A 15,749-nucleotide genomic window follows, 5' to 3' on the forward strand; every position below is an offset into this window, starting at 1 on the left:
CCAAACAACGATTGTCTAATCATAGCTTTCTAACCATAACTAGGTACAGTCTAGCCTTTTGGCCTTTCCAAAAACCAGAAACAGTATAAGGAATATGGTAAGTTGGTAAGTTCTCGTCCTAAACGGTGTTTATGATTTGAACAAGAATGCACAAATCTAACCTCTCTCTTGCTTGGCCAAGTATCTAAGCTAGGCCACCAAAAAGGGTTATGTTAAAATGACATAACACTCAAATCTGACATTTGACCTTCTCATACCTATAAGGCTAAAACTACCTAACTCTACACTGCAACACAAGAACAATGTTGTTTCTTTATGTCCATGTCTTTTACATGGGTCATCACCTGGCTTTTTTTGCCTGGGAGCTGTTAGCTTTAGCCTCAGCCTGTTAGCATGATATCATGTATATAGCAATCCAGTGCGTATCTAAGCCCCCTTTCACAAGGTTTGTTTTAAATCGAGTCAGGTGGAAACAATAAAAAGTCAGCAGGAAACAAGTGTTTTCAACCAACTCATGAAGTTACTGTTAGCGAAAATTACTAGCTGGCTACAGCTAATACAATCTATTAGCAACTGTTGTCATTGTAGGTGAGCCAACTGAAAATCACTGGACGCCTGCTTCTGTTTACCACGGTCTTAAATCAAGGACCCATTGTTTAGAAACTTTCCAAGAATTTCCAGGGAAATCTGGCCCTGTTATCATTGTAAACTTTATGAACCTGTCTGATACGAGATAATATGTCAATATCGTTCACCACAAGGTCAAAGGATTTCACTCTGAATTTTGACATTTTTTAATTACCCATTGTTGTTTGGTGAAGAGACACCACATGCTATCCTTCACTGTAAAACTCAATCTCTTGTGCTTTTATTTACAAATTAGTTGACAGCACCCACGTCTAAAAAGGTACAAAGCTAACATAATTCAATTAAATTTTATTTATACAGCACCAAATCATAACAGAGGTTATCTCAGGGCACCTTTTGTATAGAGTAGGTCAGAGACCCAACAATTCCCCCAGGAGCAAGCACTTGACGACAGTGGCAAAGAAAAACTCCTTTTTTAACAGGCAGAAACCTAGACTCTGAGTGGGCGGCCATGTGCCTCGACCGGATGGGTAATAACGTCTCAACAATGATCTTTTCAGCCTTGTATGTGCTTTCTTTCGAATTACCCTAAACCAGAAATCAAGGAGTGGCCGGTAGAGGTGAGGACACAAGTTGCAGAGGAGGAAATCTCAGTAAAATGAGGAGAAACATAAAGGAACACAAGGAGGAAGTGCAGAGCCAGTGACAACACCCATAGACCGTTAGATAAACAGACATTGTACACCAGGATTGGGAGAACAGAAATCCATAGAGTATCTCCAACCTTTCTCCTGAAGTTGGGTAGCTATTGTATGCTGCATTAATTATTAATATTTATTTTCTACAATTTCAACCTATGAAATTAAACCCCATAATGGGAGCAGCTAAATGCTTATGTCCTTCATTGATTTTGGGTGTGTGATTGATTTTTGCAGTTTATTGTCATAAGCGGAAGAGATTATTTAAAAAAAAAAATTGTTGTATTAATACAAAGCAAGAAATCAATGCCTCCACACTGCTAAGTATGTAGGTATATTGTACTCTGATTAGGACCCTACCAAATGTCACTTTTGAGGTTTACAAATTTTATGACGTCACCACCCTAAAATTATTTTACAAAATTGAATAAAGCAATTAATTAGATTAAATTTAATTAAATTTCCTCTCAAATACATTTATTGGATTTAGCAGCTCAATATACCAAAAAAAGTGAAAAGAGAAATAAGAGGGTTGCAGGGGATGGAGCTTAAACCTAAGCAGTCACATCCAGGCTCTGCTCATTTGCAGTCTGAGCCATGTGAGCACTCCTGTAGTCAGATTTCATTGGTCTGCCTGCTGCTCTGCTTGGCTGTGGTTGGCTCTTTCACTGAATTCTGTCTCTTTGGTTGGTTGCCAATCTCTGATTGGCCATGGCAGGCTCTATCCCTGGTTCTGCTCTGTGGTGCTTGTTGCGTGATCTTGGCTTTCTATGCAGTACTGGATTGTGGGTCAGAGTATGCAGGCAAGGCCAGTGGAGTGAGGCGGATATATATATATGAATATATATATATATGAGAGAGAGAGAGAGAGAGAGAGAGAGAGAGAGAGAGAGAGAGAGAGAGAGAGAGAGAGATAGAGAGATAGAGAGATAGATAGATAGACAGATAGACAGACAGACAGACAGACACACAGAGAGAGAGAGAGAGAGACTCATTTCAAAAGGCTTCAGGAGTAGTTTTCTGCTCCAAGCCTGTTCATTGGATGACAGCGGGCACTGCTGAGTGTTTACCCATGGCCCAGTTATTTGCTAATCCCTCCCCTACCACTACCCCCCACCGCCACTAACCCTCCTCCCCCAATTGGCCTTCGGTGCACCCTCCCACCCACCTCGGACTACCCCCTTCCCCTCAGCCTCGCCACTAAAAAACAACAGCGATCTAATCTGGCTCTCTCCTTCCTACTGCCAAGGCCCACTGGAGCGGTGCAAGACATGGCTGTCTGAGACTTGATTAAAAGTCACAGAGTGCACTGATGTGTTGGCTGTTTTCTCTCCATAACTGGTTCCGAGTTCACATCCAAGATTAGAGACAGAAACGGTGGGGTGGGGGGGGGGCAGAAAAAAAAAAAAGCAGCGGAGGCTTTCTTGACTAAAGGCTGAAACGTGCTCGGAGCACCCGTGCACACACCGACTCCTCTGCAGACATGCGTGCACTGCCCGCAGCCACTGAACAAGTTGCGCTCTTGCTTGTGTTGTCATGGGGAGAACTGGCACAAAACTCCCATGTAGAGCCTTTGTACACTGCTAACTCTGTCAGTATTAGAGATGTATGCGTTTATAAACATCCAAAATGTAAAGTGGTGCAGTGTATGCCCATGTAACAGTGTTTTCATTATCGCATAGGCTCAAGCTGCTACACGCCGACAGCCATCAGAAGCATGTATCAGTCGTAATCATACCTGCTGCTGCTGTTTGGGTGCATGTTGCTGAGGTAGGACGGACGGGCTTCAGGGGCATTTGCTGACACCCCCAATTTTCCAAGTCCCCTGGTTGAGTTTAAAGATTGAGGCGGGGAGGGGGGCGCGCTTTAATCTGTCCCATCTGTTGCCTCGGGACTGACACCCCCCCTAAAAACACCACCAGTCTGTGTCTGTCTGGGTCTGGTACAGTTATGCTAATCCTGGGGTTTATACTAGCCTCAAAGCTTAGAGGCCACCATTATTGACCACGATGCATTTATAACCCCCCCCCCCGCCTGTTTCTCTCTGTATCTTAACTTTCCAAAATATATGATGAAAACACAGATGACAGAGTGACAAAAGTGGTGTTTACCATCACACCATGGGTGGTATTAATCTCAGATTATTTATGAACAAGCAAAAGTTTGGTTTCAGGCTGCGTCTGAATTTAGGCTTTGTATACAATAACATTTTCTTTGAACAGCCATGACAGGTTTGATGGGCTACACTCTAGCTTGACAGGCTGATTGTACCTACACGTCCACCCACTCAAGAGTCACCAGTGGAGGCCTTGCGGTTGTCTGGTATGATGGGAAGTTATACCTGTTCTGTGAGAGCTAACTGGTATTGTAAAGTCCTTGCAAACGGAGTCCTAGTCTTTTTAAAAAGAGTAGAGCTGAGGCTATTAGTTGATTCATTGAGGGAAAGAAAAATGTTTTGCCAACAATTTTGATAATCATTTTAGAAATTTTTCAAGCAAAAATGCCCAAAGTTTGAGCTTCTGAATACAAACTAAGTTTGAGTTAATTTAGAAACTGTTGTCTCTGTTACATACTTTGTAATGTTACTATTAACCAATATATATTGTTCTGTCTTTTTTAAACCCCCACAAGCCATCTTCTGGTTTCCTTTGTGTAAAATTTCTGGGATGTTTCTCAGAGCAAAGGAGATTCGGTCAGAAAGCTGTACCTTTCACCAGTGATTGCTTGTAATACTGAAATGATGATCTAGTGACTGCACCTTGTTCTGTTGCTGCTACTATTATAAGCTGATGAGGATAGAAACACACGGGGGCCTAAGATAGACATGGTACACAGGGGACAACTACAAAGACACAACAATATCCAGAGATGGGGCATCCTAGCTACCAGAAAATAAAAACAAGACCAATATCACCTTAAAGCCTTGCTAACAAGTACCCTGCATTTTAGTCAAGTCAGGTTTATTTAAAGTGAAAACAACATGGTCCCAGTACATTTTAGAAAATACAGAGAAACAATAAATTTAAAGCTTCTTTCCATGAAAATACAAAAAAAAACCTTACCAAAAAGCATTTCATCCAAACTCTGAGCAACATTTCTTGCGCGCTCTAGACTTATTGTCTCTGCTGGCCAAGGAGAACGCTTCGTGTTAATCATAGGCTGTCACTCTGAGTTACCATCTCAAGACTGCACCTTTTGTTTTCTAAAACATTCACTAATTTCTCCTTTTTGCCAACTACAAGGTCTACTGAACACTGTTCTACGGTATCTCACAATGCTTTTTACTTCTGCTCAGAACTCAAACCAAAGGGTGCTAAAAGACACAAATATTGATCTTTTTCATGTAATACAGTACAAGGCTAGCTGTATTAAAGACCAAATGCCCCCCCCCCTTCCATCCAGCATTCATTGGTCAGTTTCTTGCTGCAGTCAGTTTCATCTCTTCTCACAAAATAGTGGACTGAGTGCAAAATATTATGGAATCAAAGTGGGCGCAGTGCCTTTCTACCCTTCAGCCTCGTCAACTGCCACCCTATTTTACTGTCAAAACTACATTGGTCCAAAGAAAGTATACACCATTATATTATCTCTATTTTTGCTTCTACACACTTGCTGCGTAATATTTTACAAACTACTATTATAATCCTTGTATTGACTTTCAGAGTGATGCTGCACCAAATCCCTAAAAGACCATAATGAACGTTGAGCACAATAGCTTTAGAGGCAAATGGGATGTAGCATGATATTGTGTGCCACTGGGTTAGGGGCAAAACTGGTGCCACTAACTGAAATACACGCATTTTCACACCACTGATACAAACTTAGTTTCTCTACCTTGATTTGTTTTTAAGTCTCTGGCTTTCATTATAATTAGTATAAAAGCCTTTTATACATTTGCTATAATCATTATCATAGAAATATGATCATGATACAAGCTGGACGCATAATTTAGGAGATGAAATGATTAGTTGCTTTAATAATTAGTCAATTGGCAAAGAAATAATGGGCAACTTTTGATAACTGGTTAATAATTTACACTATGTTTTTCTTGCTTTTCTCTGTTTTATATCTCTGCAAAATGAATATCTTTGGATTGTTGGTCGGACAAAACAGGATTTCTGAAGGCACCACCTTGGACTCACTGCTTTCCGACACTTCACAGACCAAACAAGAGTGACCAAACAAATGAATCAAGAGAGTAATTGTCTGATTAAAAGAGTACTTGTAGAGTACCACTTGGCATGACTTGCCATTGCACTCCTGTAACACTGTTGAGCTGAAAATGGAGAGTTAATAAAAGAAATTGATGCACTTCCTTCTGTCTTCATGCCAGTGTTTCCCATACGTTCATTTATTTGTGGCGACCCGCCACAATATCAACGCTGACCGCCAAGGATTGATTTTTGATTCTTTTTTTTTTTTTTACTAGTCCTATTCACGCAGCACATCCTCTCGCTCTCTCTCCCTCATGACCACAGCTGCACTAATCTGAAGATTAACGTAAACAACCAAGACGGCTGCCACTGATGTGCGACGTCCAGTTGAATCTGCTATCGTATCAATATTAAATGACCTGGACCTTTGGATTCTGCTGGCAAAAACGGCAACACATGTTGATGCTACACCATTACAACTAATCTCTGCACGTTGTAGTCTGTTTACACTGTTCCATCGGTTAGCGCTATGTCACAGGTTTCGTTGCTCTGATTGGTTGTAGGTCTATCCAAATATGTCCAGAGACATTCTGGTCTGTGCCCATTGATAAAGGCCCTGGGAAATCAAAAATAAACTGAGAAGTTCCAGACTAATTCACATTTTCCAATTGGTCCGGCTATTGAAATTATAAAACTTGGAAACCCACTTTCACGTATGCATTTAGTGACGTGCCCCTTTAACTGATAATGAAAATAATCTTTAGTTGCAGCACATAATACATGAAAGGTATTTCTCGCTCGTCTTAGCCCTTCCTTTCCTTTTGTTTTCAAAATGTCTCTGCTGCAAAGTTGTCAAGGCAAATTCCTGAGCACTTGGTAATTAAGTAATTCAGATTCATCCTCATCTTCTCCCACCAATCTTGCCAATTAAACCACTGAGTACACGCCAGGGCCTACCACAGTCCAGTCTGTACCTGACTCACCAAATTCTGTAGGCTCCAATCTGAGCTAGCCTGCACGGCAAACAGACTCACGGCCATTCAGCACGAGTGTGTAATCTCGAGCCAACAACTGTTGAGCTGCTGATGTGACCGCAGAGCCGACAACTTCAAGAGTCCCCCGTGGACGGGAGAGGCTGGAGAGAAGCGGCCTGGTTGGGGAACAGTGGGCCTGTCAACGCCACAGTATGGGGCCCACGAGACACAGCTTCAGAGTTTGGACAAGCGGAGCAAATGAGCAGTCTTTTTTATGCTATGGCATAATACTTCTACTCTAATCCTCTTTGAACCCTAAAACCTCTGCCTGAATGTGGGTTGTGGCATAGCACGCATGCGCTACAAGTTGAACTTCACTTGGCAAGAATTTGGGTCCCGATCCAATGTCACTACTTAAGAACACCTGTGATCACGCCACAGGTAGTGTTGCAGGCTTTTGCCATAGTTTGGAATAGTTTCTACTCCAGATTTTGGAGCAGCAGGCGTACACCCACATACTGATTAGTCACAGGGGACAGGGAGAGGAAGGACGACTCGAGCTCAGCTGCAAACAGGTTAAACGCCCGGTGGAAGGAAATTAATGATAATTTGAAAACGAAATCAACAGAGCCGAGAGGTGAATTGGGACGGGAGGCAATAATGTTGTTGGAGCCGAGAGACACGGGGGAGCAAAGAGAAAGGCGCTGGGTCAGAGGGATGACTAACTCGCTCCAGTAGACTATTAGGCCTTCTGCTTCCTCCCATCACCATCATCACAAGTATCACCCTAAGAAAAGGGAGCTGAGATATCTCTGCTTTGCATTCATGAACAAACCGCAGCACAGAGAGCGAGCGGTTTGTCTCCTGTCTCTTTACAGTGATTACGCCAACAGAGTCTGAGTGCTGGCCTAATTAATATTGCAATGATTAGAATTCATTGACTGTTTACATGGCATGTGTGCGTAAGTATCCATTAATCTTCCTTGTACTGATTATTGAGTGAGTATGTCATTCCTGGTCCCTGTCTAGTCACTGTAGTTAAACAGCTCTAGGGGGACTTATTTGCATGTCATGTCTCATAAAAGTGAGCTTATCAAGGCAATAATATTTCCTGATGATGAGTAATCTTTCAGCCTGCATGCTGAAATGATTTTGCTGAATGTTATGATTTGGGACGAAACTTGCACTCAGCTTTTTCCATCCCCACCTCCCGCTGATCCTACGTCACAACCCTGACAGCTCATCTCTTCGGTAAACGCTTCATGTCCTGCTCCTTCCGCTGAATCACCCCTCTTCTACACTTCATTTTATCTACTTTATCTCCAGTCTTTCGGTGTGTGAGTTAATTAAATATTGCTTATCTATTTGTTTATTTGTGACCTTATAATCAGAGCACGTCAGAAATACTGTCTGGGCCTTGCAACGTTAACAATTACAGCCCCTGCTTGTCATTTTATGGAAGTGGGAATTAAAAATTACTCAGACCACCACTTGCGTCTTAAATGCAAATGTAAATGCAAATAGAGTCACAGTCCCTCTGCACTACCAGCTTTAAGTAATGAACACAGCCCCACTGTGCATTCAAATTATGCTCTACACTCACATATTTCCCACTGCAACAGCAGTTATTATTCTGCGCTTCTGATAATGCCCTGCCTATGAATGGATGGAGGAGCCTCGGCATTAAACCACACTCAATACATTACTCAGAAGCTGTTTGTACACTCATTCAAACCCACTCAGCTGTAACACCGGATGAGCAACAAGACCACCTATTTTCTAAACACACTGCCAAAGCCTAAGCACCATGTTGAAACCTCTATCACCTAAATTACCCATCTTGTAAAATACCTTTCCAGTCTTCCCACACATTCCTCCCGCCCCACCACCCTCCCTCACATGCACTGTGCCTCCATCTCTGTGCAGCTACTATCTTATCATGCTCAAGGTCTCACAGAAGCCTGGCTTCAGCCCAAAGTCTTGAACAGGGGGCACAACTTGGCAGACAGGGACTGCGGTATGTTTGGCTGTGTTTTTCCAGGCTTTTGTACACAGAATGATTAAAAAGGTGCCATGGGTGCATTTGCTGCTCCGCTCAAAAGGAGATAGCTATGAATGTTTTACCTGATACTTTTACAAAGATCACTGGAAAAATTAGCCAGGCGCTCAAACGAGATGGAAATGATAGATAAAAAGGGGCAGACAGGTCTACCAGACACAGAAACACACTGAGATTGTATGATGATATGGGAAAACAAGTCTGCTATTCTGTAACAGCGACTATCTGTATTAAAATGACTAAATAATCACGCAAACATAACACATAACTGCAAATATAACACCAGAACTGTCCCAGTCCAGAAAATATAAATTAGGTAGATGATTAAGTGGCGTATATTATATCTGCACCAAATGGCTGTGGACGAAATGCAGGCAGCAGAAACCAAAAGCAATGCATCAAATATTTATGAGAAGCACATTTCCCACTTTGCTAAAAAAAATTATAAATAAATAAATCCACTAATAAGCCACTTACCGGCCACAGAAGTCAGGAGAATGGTCAGGCAAAACCCAAATTTAGCGAGTGATTTCATGGTGATTCGGCCCACAGCCATGACAGTGTGTACACAGCGACTTTGGTCTCGTAGCTGGAGCTCCTCTCCGAGTCTGTTTTTTTTAATTTTTTTTATTATAAATAAAGTTACTTCTTCTGATGCTCTTCTTTTTTTGCAGATACCACTTTGTTTCCTTTTTCCTCCTCACGTCAGCTCAATAACTTGAACCGATCTCTCAGGTATGGAGCACATCGAGAAGTGCTGCGTAAAAAAATAATAAAAAAGAAAGAGCCGCTGTTGTTGTTGTTCTGTCGTGATTTGATGACTAACACTGACTGTCGATAAAAGTTACGTTAGCCCCGCTATCGGCTCCAGCTCAGCCCGGACAGGTGAAACAAGCGGCTAACTTGTTTGGCGTTTATCCCATCTGCGACCAGCCAGCGAACAAGGTCCATATCTGCTAACGTTAGCCAACATGCTAGCTGCCCAGGGCGACTGTCTGGTACTCCAAAACTTAGGCAAAGAGCGTAAATATCGCGAAAATCGCCGACGCACAGCTACACCGTGTACATAAAGACAACTCTTAGTTATACATCTTGTAAAATAGTCCAACCCTTCGACACAAGGGGCTAAAATTTGCCTTATAAACGTTAGCCAATTAGCTCGGTTATGTTGCAAACTGACTGCTAACCGACGTTAGCCTAACAGCTAGCCAGTTAGTCCTCCAGGTCCCGTCTCATTTTGCGACCTTCCTTCGTGGGGGAAAATATACCCAAGTCAACGTCGCGTACAGTTGGCTTTTCTGGTTTGCGATAGACTGAGATTAACGGTGTTAGTCCCGTGCTGACGGACTACCGGGTGAGGGAATGCATATCTCTTGGTCAGATCTTCCCCGAGGCAGCATTTGGCATTGACGGTGTGGAGCTCCGCTGGGCAGACAGACAGACAGACAGGGCGGCTGGGAACGCCTCGTTTGCAGGCTCGTCTGGACCGCTCGTCTCCGGGATCAGGTTGCTGCGGGTTGGTGTTGGGGGTGGAGGACTGTCCTACACAGTCAGGAAGGGGTGCTGCTGCAGCGCCGCGGTGCCGCAGACTATGGATATAACACAGTGTAAACATAATGCTGCATTTAAACTCTCCATGCAATCCTCACAGTTGTTATGTTGCTGTAAACACTGGAAAGCGTGGCTCAGATTTATATCTATCTAACGCATCGGATTTCTAGCTTAGTGTTTTATTATGCATGATCCCTGTTAAATAAAGTCTGCACAAATGACATATTCACTCACTAATCAGAAAGATTACTTACGAACGCATGCCATGTGAACAGCCACTGAACTGTAATCGTTGCACTGTGCAAAATTAATCAGCAGTCAGACTCATAATCGCCGTAAACAGACAGGAGACAAACCACTCGCTCTCTCTGACTCATTTACTTTGAAGTAAAAAAATAAATTATATATCTGAATGCAACCTGTAAATGAAAAATCACAAGGTAAAATGCCGCAAAGTATGCGCACTTATTCCAAATATTGTAAAGCGAGAGAGACAAAAGTGTTAAAGAGATAGATCGATACTTTCTAAATATGTTTGATAACGTGATAAAAGCTTTATATTACATATGCATTATTATTATTATTAGTAGTAGTAGCCTAGTAGTAGCAGCAGCAGCAGTATTCCCATGGATATCCCCTTATTTCATGTTTCACACATCACACTGCTACTAGCCTACAACATAAGGTAGGCCTACTCTATACGATTGCTATTAAAGGCATCAATAGTTTTTCAACTTTCAGTGCTGCTTTACTGCCTCTGTGTGGTCAATAACTTTATCCAGAGTTTCAAGCCTAAAGCACGGATTGTACAGTTAAAACAATAATTAATCCAGCAGGTGGCAATGTTAGCCTGTGCCTACAGCAGGACAGCGTGCAGTTTGTACTTATATAACCTCAAAATACTATTTAGTGCTGCTCAAATAGGTAATTTATGCGTCTTGTATTGATATGAACTTTTAAGGCATTAATTGTCTGAGTCCTTTAATGTCACAAACTATTATAGGCCTATATGGAAACATAATATTAGATATATCATAAATATCATAAAGTGGCATTTGGACACTATAAGTGTCCCACAGTCATAGGCCTGCTGTCTAATTTATATACAGTGGCACTGATTTGTTCCTACGTCTAGCCTCCAAATATGATTGATGAATTAGTTTACAGTGATGTATCACTGGGCATTACCGAGGAAGGGGGACGTGCCAGTTTGCGCAAGGGACCTCCGCTGACGGGACAGAGCATAGCAGGCTTTGGATGTTGCTCTTCGATTGCTGTTGACCAGGGAATTCATCTTAAGGTATCCTGAAATCCTGTATTCAGTGTAGATATGATCGAGCTAATATACATTTTAAGAGAGGCGTTATGACAGGGTAAAACAAGCGCCAGTGTGCACTTACGCACGTCGGACAGCCTGGAACTGGATTTCAGCTTTCGTAGCGCCGCTTGGGACATCCCTCACAGTCTGCTCCTCTCGGTACCTGGCTGTCTGATGAAAAGTGGGTTACACTATGGCTTCTGCTCCACCCGAGGCGAGGAAGTTTACCCGGGGGCTCAACAAACCGGGCACCGCTGCAGAGCTGAGGCAGAGCGTCTCCGAGGCTGTCAGGACGTCGGTGCTGATGGTAAGGAAAAACTGAACTGTGTGTTATGCACTCACACAAGAAGACTGAATGCACATACTCAAATACTTTACAACATATCAGAAACAGTATCATTGTTAGATGGTGTCCCTCGCACAATTGAGGGAAGAGGTCAGGGTCAGGTCAAAATAGCTTCAAAAGGCATTGAGCCTTGTGCACTTAAGAAATGCACACTATGAGGGTCTTAAACCCCCCCTAGCTGGTCCACCTACTATACAATGTATAACATTACTCATCATTGTTTTGGAAATTACATTTCTATAGTTATGTTGACGTTTGCTGGTGCCTATTCCCCATGTTTGACTATGCAGGGTGCCTATTGTTACAACTTTCTCAAAGGGGTTGCCAGGTAACTGAAATATACACCATGCAGCAGCTCTAAAGGGACTAGATAGAACACACACACACACACACACACACACACACACACACACACCTTCATTCTGTCATCTGACCCCCCCCCCCAGGTGCACCCTGCAACCAGATAGGTGAGGCAGAAACAGCTGAGTAATGACATTGGTAAAAATTGCCAAATAAACACATTGTTATAAATGGTTATATTGTTCCCTTGTAAGTAATTTCATGTATGTAGATTGTGTTTTTTGTCTGTGCAAATTGCACTGTTTGTGGTTTAGTTTACCTTTTTGAAGTGTCCTCGTCTTTAGGGACCCATCCGCAGCACTGACCTGACTAACCCAGTGATTGTGTCGTGTTGCATAACAGTGATCAATATGCTGTTTTCCTGTAACTAATGGCTTTTGCTGTCAATTATGGCCCCTGTCTCTCTCCATGGTCCCAGTGTGCCTTTAGTCTCGGTTATAATGAGACCTGAGGGTTGTTTATTTTAACACATAAATGCGTTTTCCATTCACTTGTAGCCACGAAACCAACCTGTCAATATAGCCATCTTACAGAATATGTGGCGCACACTGGAAGTGAAGCAATTTTCTAAACATGTTTATATTTTCTTTGAATTTTCATTCATCTACATAAAGCATAAATTCAATAGTATCTCTGTTGACTAGCTTGTATATTATCCAGATTTCGTTGAAAATACTACGGTATTTTTATGTGTCTGTGGTGACATGAGGAAGCTCAGGGGTTCAGGTACTGACCAGTGACCATGAGATCATGTCATATTTCACTTCCAATTTGAATTCTCTCTGCGTTTCCGTTCCTGTCCGCCCCCCACTCTTGCCACTCTTGGCAAGGGAGTAGACAGGAGACATGTTAGATAGTGTAGACAGACCAACCAGTAGAATCTCGTGATCCCTCACCAGCTTCCCACCTGTGAAAAGAGCTAATTGTTAACCATAAAGCTAAGCTGGAAGCATTGCTGACTTGAAAGAATACTCAGACCATTTGAAAAATACGCTTATTTTGCTTTCTTGCTGAGAGTTAGCTCTGTCCAACTTTAACAAAATTAGTGCCCATCCCAAAATATTGAACTTCTACTTTAAAGACGTAATTTTGGGGGACTCACATGAGATAGATTTAAAAAAGAATGGTCAAAATCAAAGTAGCAGAGGCAGAGATATCCTGACTGAACTGAAAGGGGCAAGGTCTAAAACACTGTAACCTACATTTCCCTTAATGCAACTAATAATATTTGGTGAGACCCCCCTTACACTGTCAATCTTACCCTTGTGCTGCTTACCTTGTCGTGGTGGGGAAGCTTGTGTCTCTGAGACCCTTGAAAGCTATACTGACAGGGACCTAGCCCTCAGCTGGTTCAACCAAGTCGGGCAGGTATCAAGGTAGCGACCAGACAAGTCTCCAAGCCCAAATCGAGATGACTCAGATGAGATTTGTCAAAACTCCTCTAGAGCCTGTTTTCACAGGCTGAGTAGTAGCTACTACTACCCATGATAAGTAAACGAGTGCCCCTTCAACAACATTGGTATTTAGTTCAGGCTGAATTAGCAGAAGTATGTACTTTAAGGTTTCCGAAACTACTTTGTACCTTTATGGTGGAACACAAGGTATGCGTCTGGGTCCCATTATGTGCCTGTTATAGTACATCTGTAAAAAATGTACTTCTCCTGCACCTCTATTTTTTGACTGTGTACTTATGGTGCAGCTGTTTCCCCTGCCCATTTGACATGGACACTGACAAGCTGGTATGGTAAAAGCAAATATATATATAGTATACTGAACATCAAAGAATTTCCTCAACAACTCCAATTTCACGCAGCAAGAGGCGGGTTGGCTGGCCGCAGATTGCAGCGTGATGCTTGACTGGAAACTTCAGATCAAACTGGTTTTGTAAAGTAAAGCCAGAAGGAGGCAGGAAAGATTTTGTAGATGAAGGACAGGTGTTTCTCAAATGTAACACACTCCTCATCCTGGGATACGTGGAACACAATTCATTATTTAGTCTTAAGCTTCATCTCCACACTTGGCAATTATGACATAGTAGCCTATTAATTCTGTCTTAGCCCACAGTGTGTGGCATGGCATAATGGATGTCAGATCAGATCTCTGGGCTGTATTTAATAATGGATAAGATGATGTTAGGTGTCCTGACTATTTTTAAACATGCCCTCTTTCTCCTCTGTAACTCGGTGTCACACTAAGCACCCAGGAGGCCATTAATTATGAATACCTGCATATGTGGTAAATATCTAGATTCAAGACTGAGGCCAGATAACAGACTAGGATGGAGGCTCCCACACACAGACACACACACCATAGTTTCTGCAGGCGTGGCTGGCTCTCAGCTATATACCTTAGTAAATAAAGTGGAAGCCAAGCAGTAGAGCAGTAAAGACAGCCCCTGCAGTTTTAATAATCACTTCCAACTGTGGGAAAAGCTTGCTTAGAGTTTTTTAGACCTCTTTCTGCCCTGTCCCTGCCTTGCTGAATGAGTGTCTTTGCTCATTCCTTCATGCACACAAACATACTATAAAAATTGCATGCAAACACTCAATTTCTGTCTTTGTCTTTTTATATTTTTTGTTGTTTGTCTACTATCTTTATCTGTCTTCAGCCAACTTTCCACCCCTGCACGCTTCCTAGTGAGAAACACCCTGCAGTGTGCACCCTGAGACCTTAATAGCACCTCTCATTCATAGTTGGTTCAGACCAGCAGTTCAAACCGTTGAATTCCACTTAAGAGTGAACTCCACTCTAGAGGATTTGGTCTGATTAGAGCATAAAAAAACCTGGCAGAGATAATCTGCAGATTTGCAGATGCTTTAGCACTGCTGACCTATATCGGTGTCATGATACAGGAGCTGTGATGAAGCGGGCATTTGGTCGTCTGCTGGGTGTTCGGGTCCTGAGTTACTGCAGCTGATGGCTTTTCTGGCCATGTGGTTTGCATGTATGCTTTATTTAGGCTATCTCATATTCTGTGTCGTTACCACCCTTACACTGACGTAAACACGCGCTGTCTTTTTTGCTGTCGTGGCCAGTCTGGCATGTGTGTGTTTGTGTGTGTAGAGGGTCTTGTATGTCTTTTGCCCGCCCGTCCGCCTCAAACTTCAGTTCTCCTTCAAGATTGACAGAAAACGGCAAGATTCAACATGAATGTAAACCTAAATTCCTACTTCGTGACATGATTTAGACATTGCCAGTTTCCACCATATTCAGCAAAGCAGGCGGTCATCATTCTTTACAGCCTGCAGGCTCACAAATGAAAAAGTCTGTTCTTGTTTGAATGCCACATCATTTTTATTGGATAGTTGCTTCATGTTTTTGTTTCTGCTATGGCCTGCAGTGTTTATTCAAGAGAGCGTGTAAGGGAGATTTCAGCTCATTGCAACACCTTCACTGTTTTGAGGTTATTTCCAACAGCTCTTTGTTGCTTAGAAGCATATAGTGCTTTGTAAATTGAAAATAAAAGGTAAGCAAACCATGGAAATTTATGCATTTCTAGCAAAACAAGTCTAACGCTGTGTCCCAAGTCCATATTACATACAGATTATTAGCAGTATGAAGTAAGTTTGTTTGTAAGTAAGTTTGAAGTATGCTCAATCCACATAGTTTGCAGACTAAACACAGTAAATGTTTGAGTGTGCTGTTGATGGACATTATTGTCCCACAGTGCAATGCACAAAGGACATGGACCAGCTGCTCAC

The 15,749-nt window shown here is 42.4% G+C and overlaps 2 protein-coding genes across 4 annotated transcripts in view; one reads left to right on the plus strand and one right to left on the minus strand.

Annotated features, from left to right (window-relative positions):
* Positions 1-10,007, minus strand: part of bmpr2b (bone morphogenetic protein receptor, type II b (serine/threonine kinase)) — a 32,518-nt gene extending 22,511 nt beyond the window's left edge. Inside the window, exon 1 of the mRNA XM_038716509.1 lies at positions 8,951-10,007. Within this exon, the coding sequence (XP_038572437.1) occupies positions 8,951-9,029 (79 nt within the window). The 5' untranslated portion in view covers positions 9,030-10,007. The remainder of the gene's footprint in view (positions 1-8,950) is intronic.
* A 1,079-nt stretch (positions 10,008-11,086) lies between these two features.
* LOC119901036 (dedicator of cytokinesis protein 9-like) overlaps positions 11,087-15,749 on the plus strand; it is a 67,534-nt gene continuing 62,871 nt past the window's right edge. Inside the window, exon 1 of one of the 3 annotated variants that reach the window (XM_038716496.1) lies at positions 11,087-11,649. In XM_038716496.1, coding sequence (XP_038572424.1) covers positions 11,536-11,649 — 114 coding nt within the window. In that variant the 5' untranslated portion in view covers positions 11,087-11,535. The remainder of the gene's footprint in view (positions 11,650-15,749) is intronic. The other 2 variants (XM_038716477.1, XM_038716487.1) reach the window with 2 other exon arrangements.

This window comes from Micropterus salmoides, unplaced genomic scaffold, assembly GCF_014851395.1.
Source record: "Micropterus salmoides isolate LMB-PRFRI ecotype aquatic unplaced genomic scaffold, ASM1485139v1 Ms_hic_scaffold_1, whole genome shotgun sequence".
Classification (NCBI taxonomy): Eukaryota; Metazoa; Chordata; class Actinopteri; order Centrarchiformes; family Centrarchidae; genus Micropterus; species Micropterus salmoides.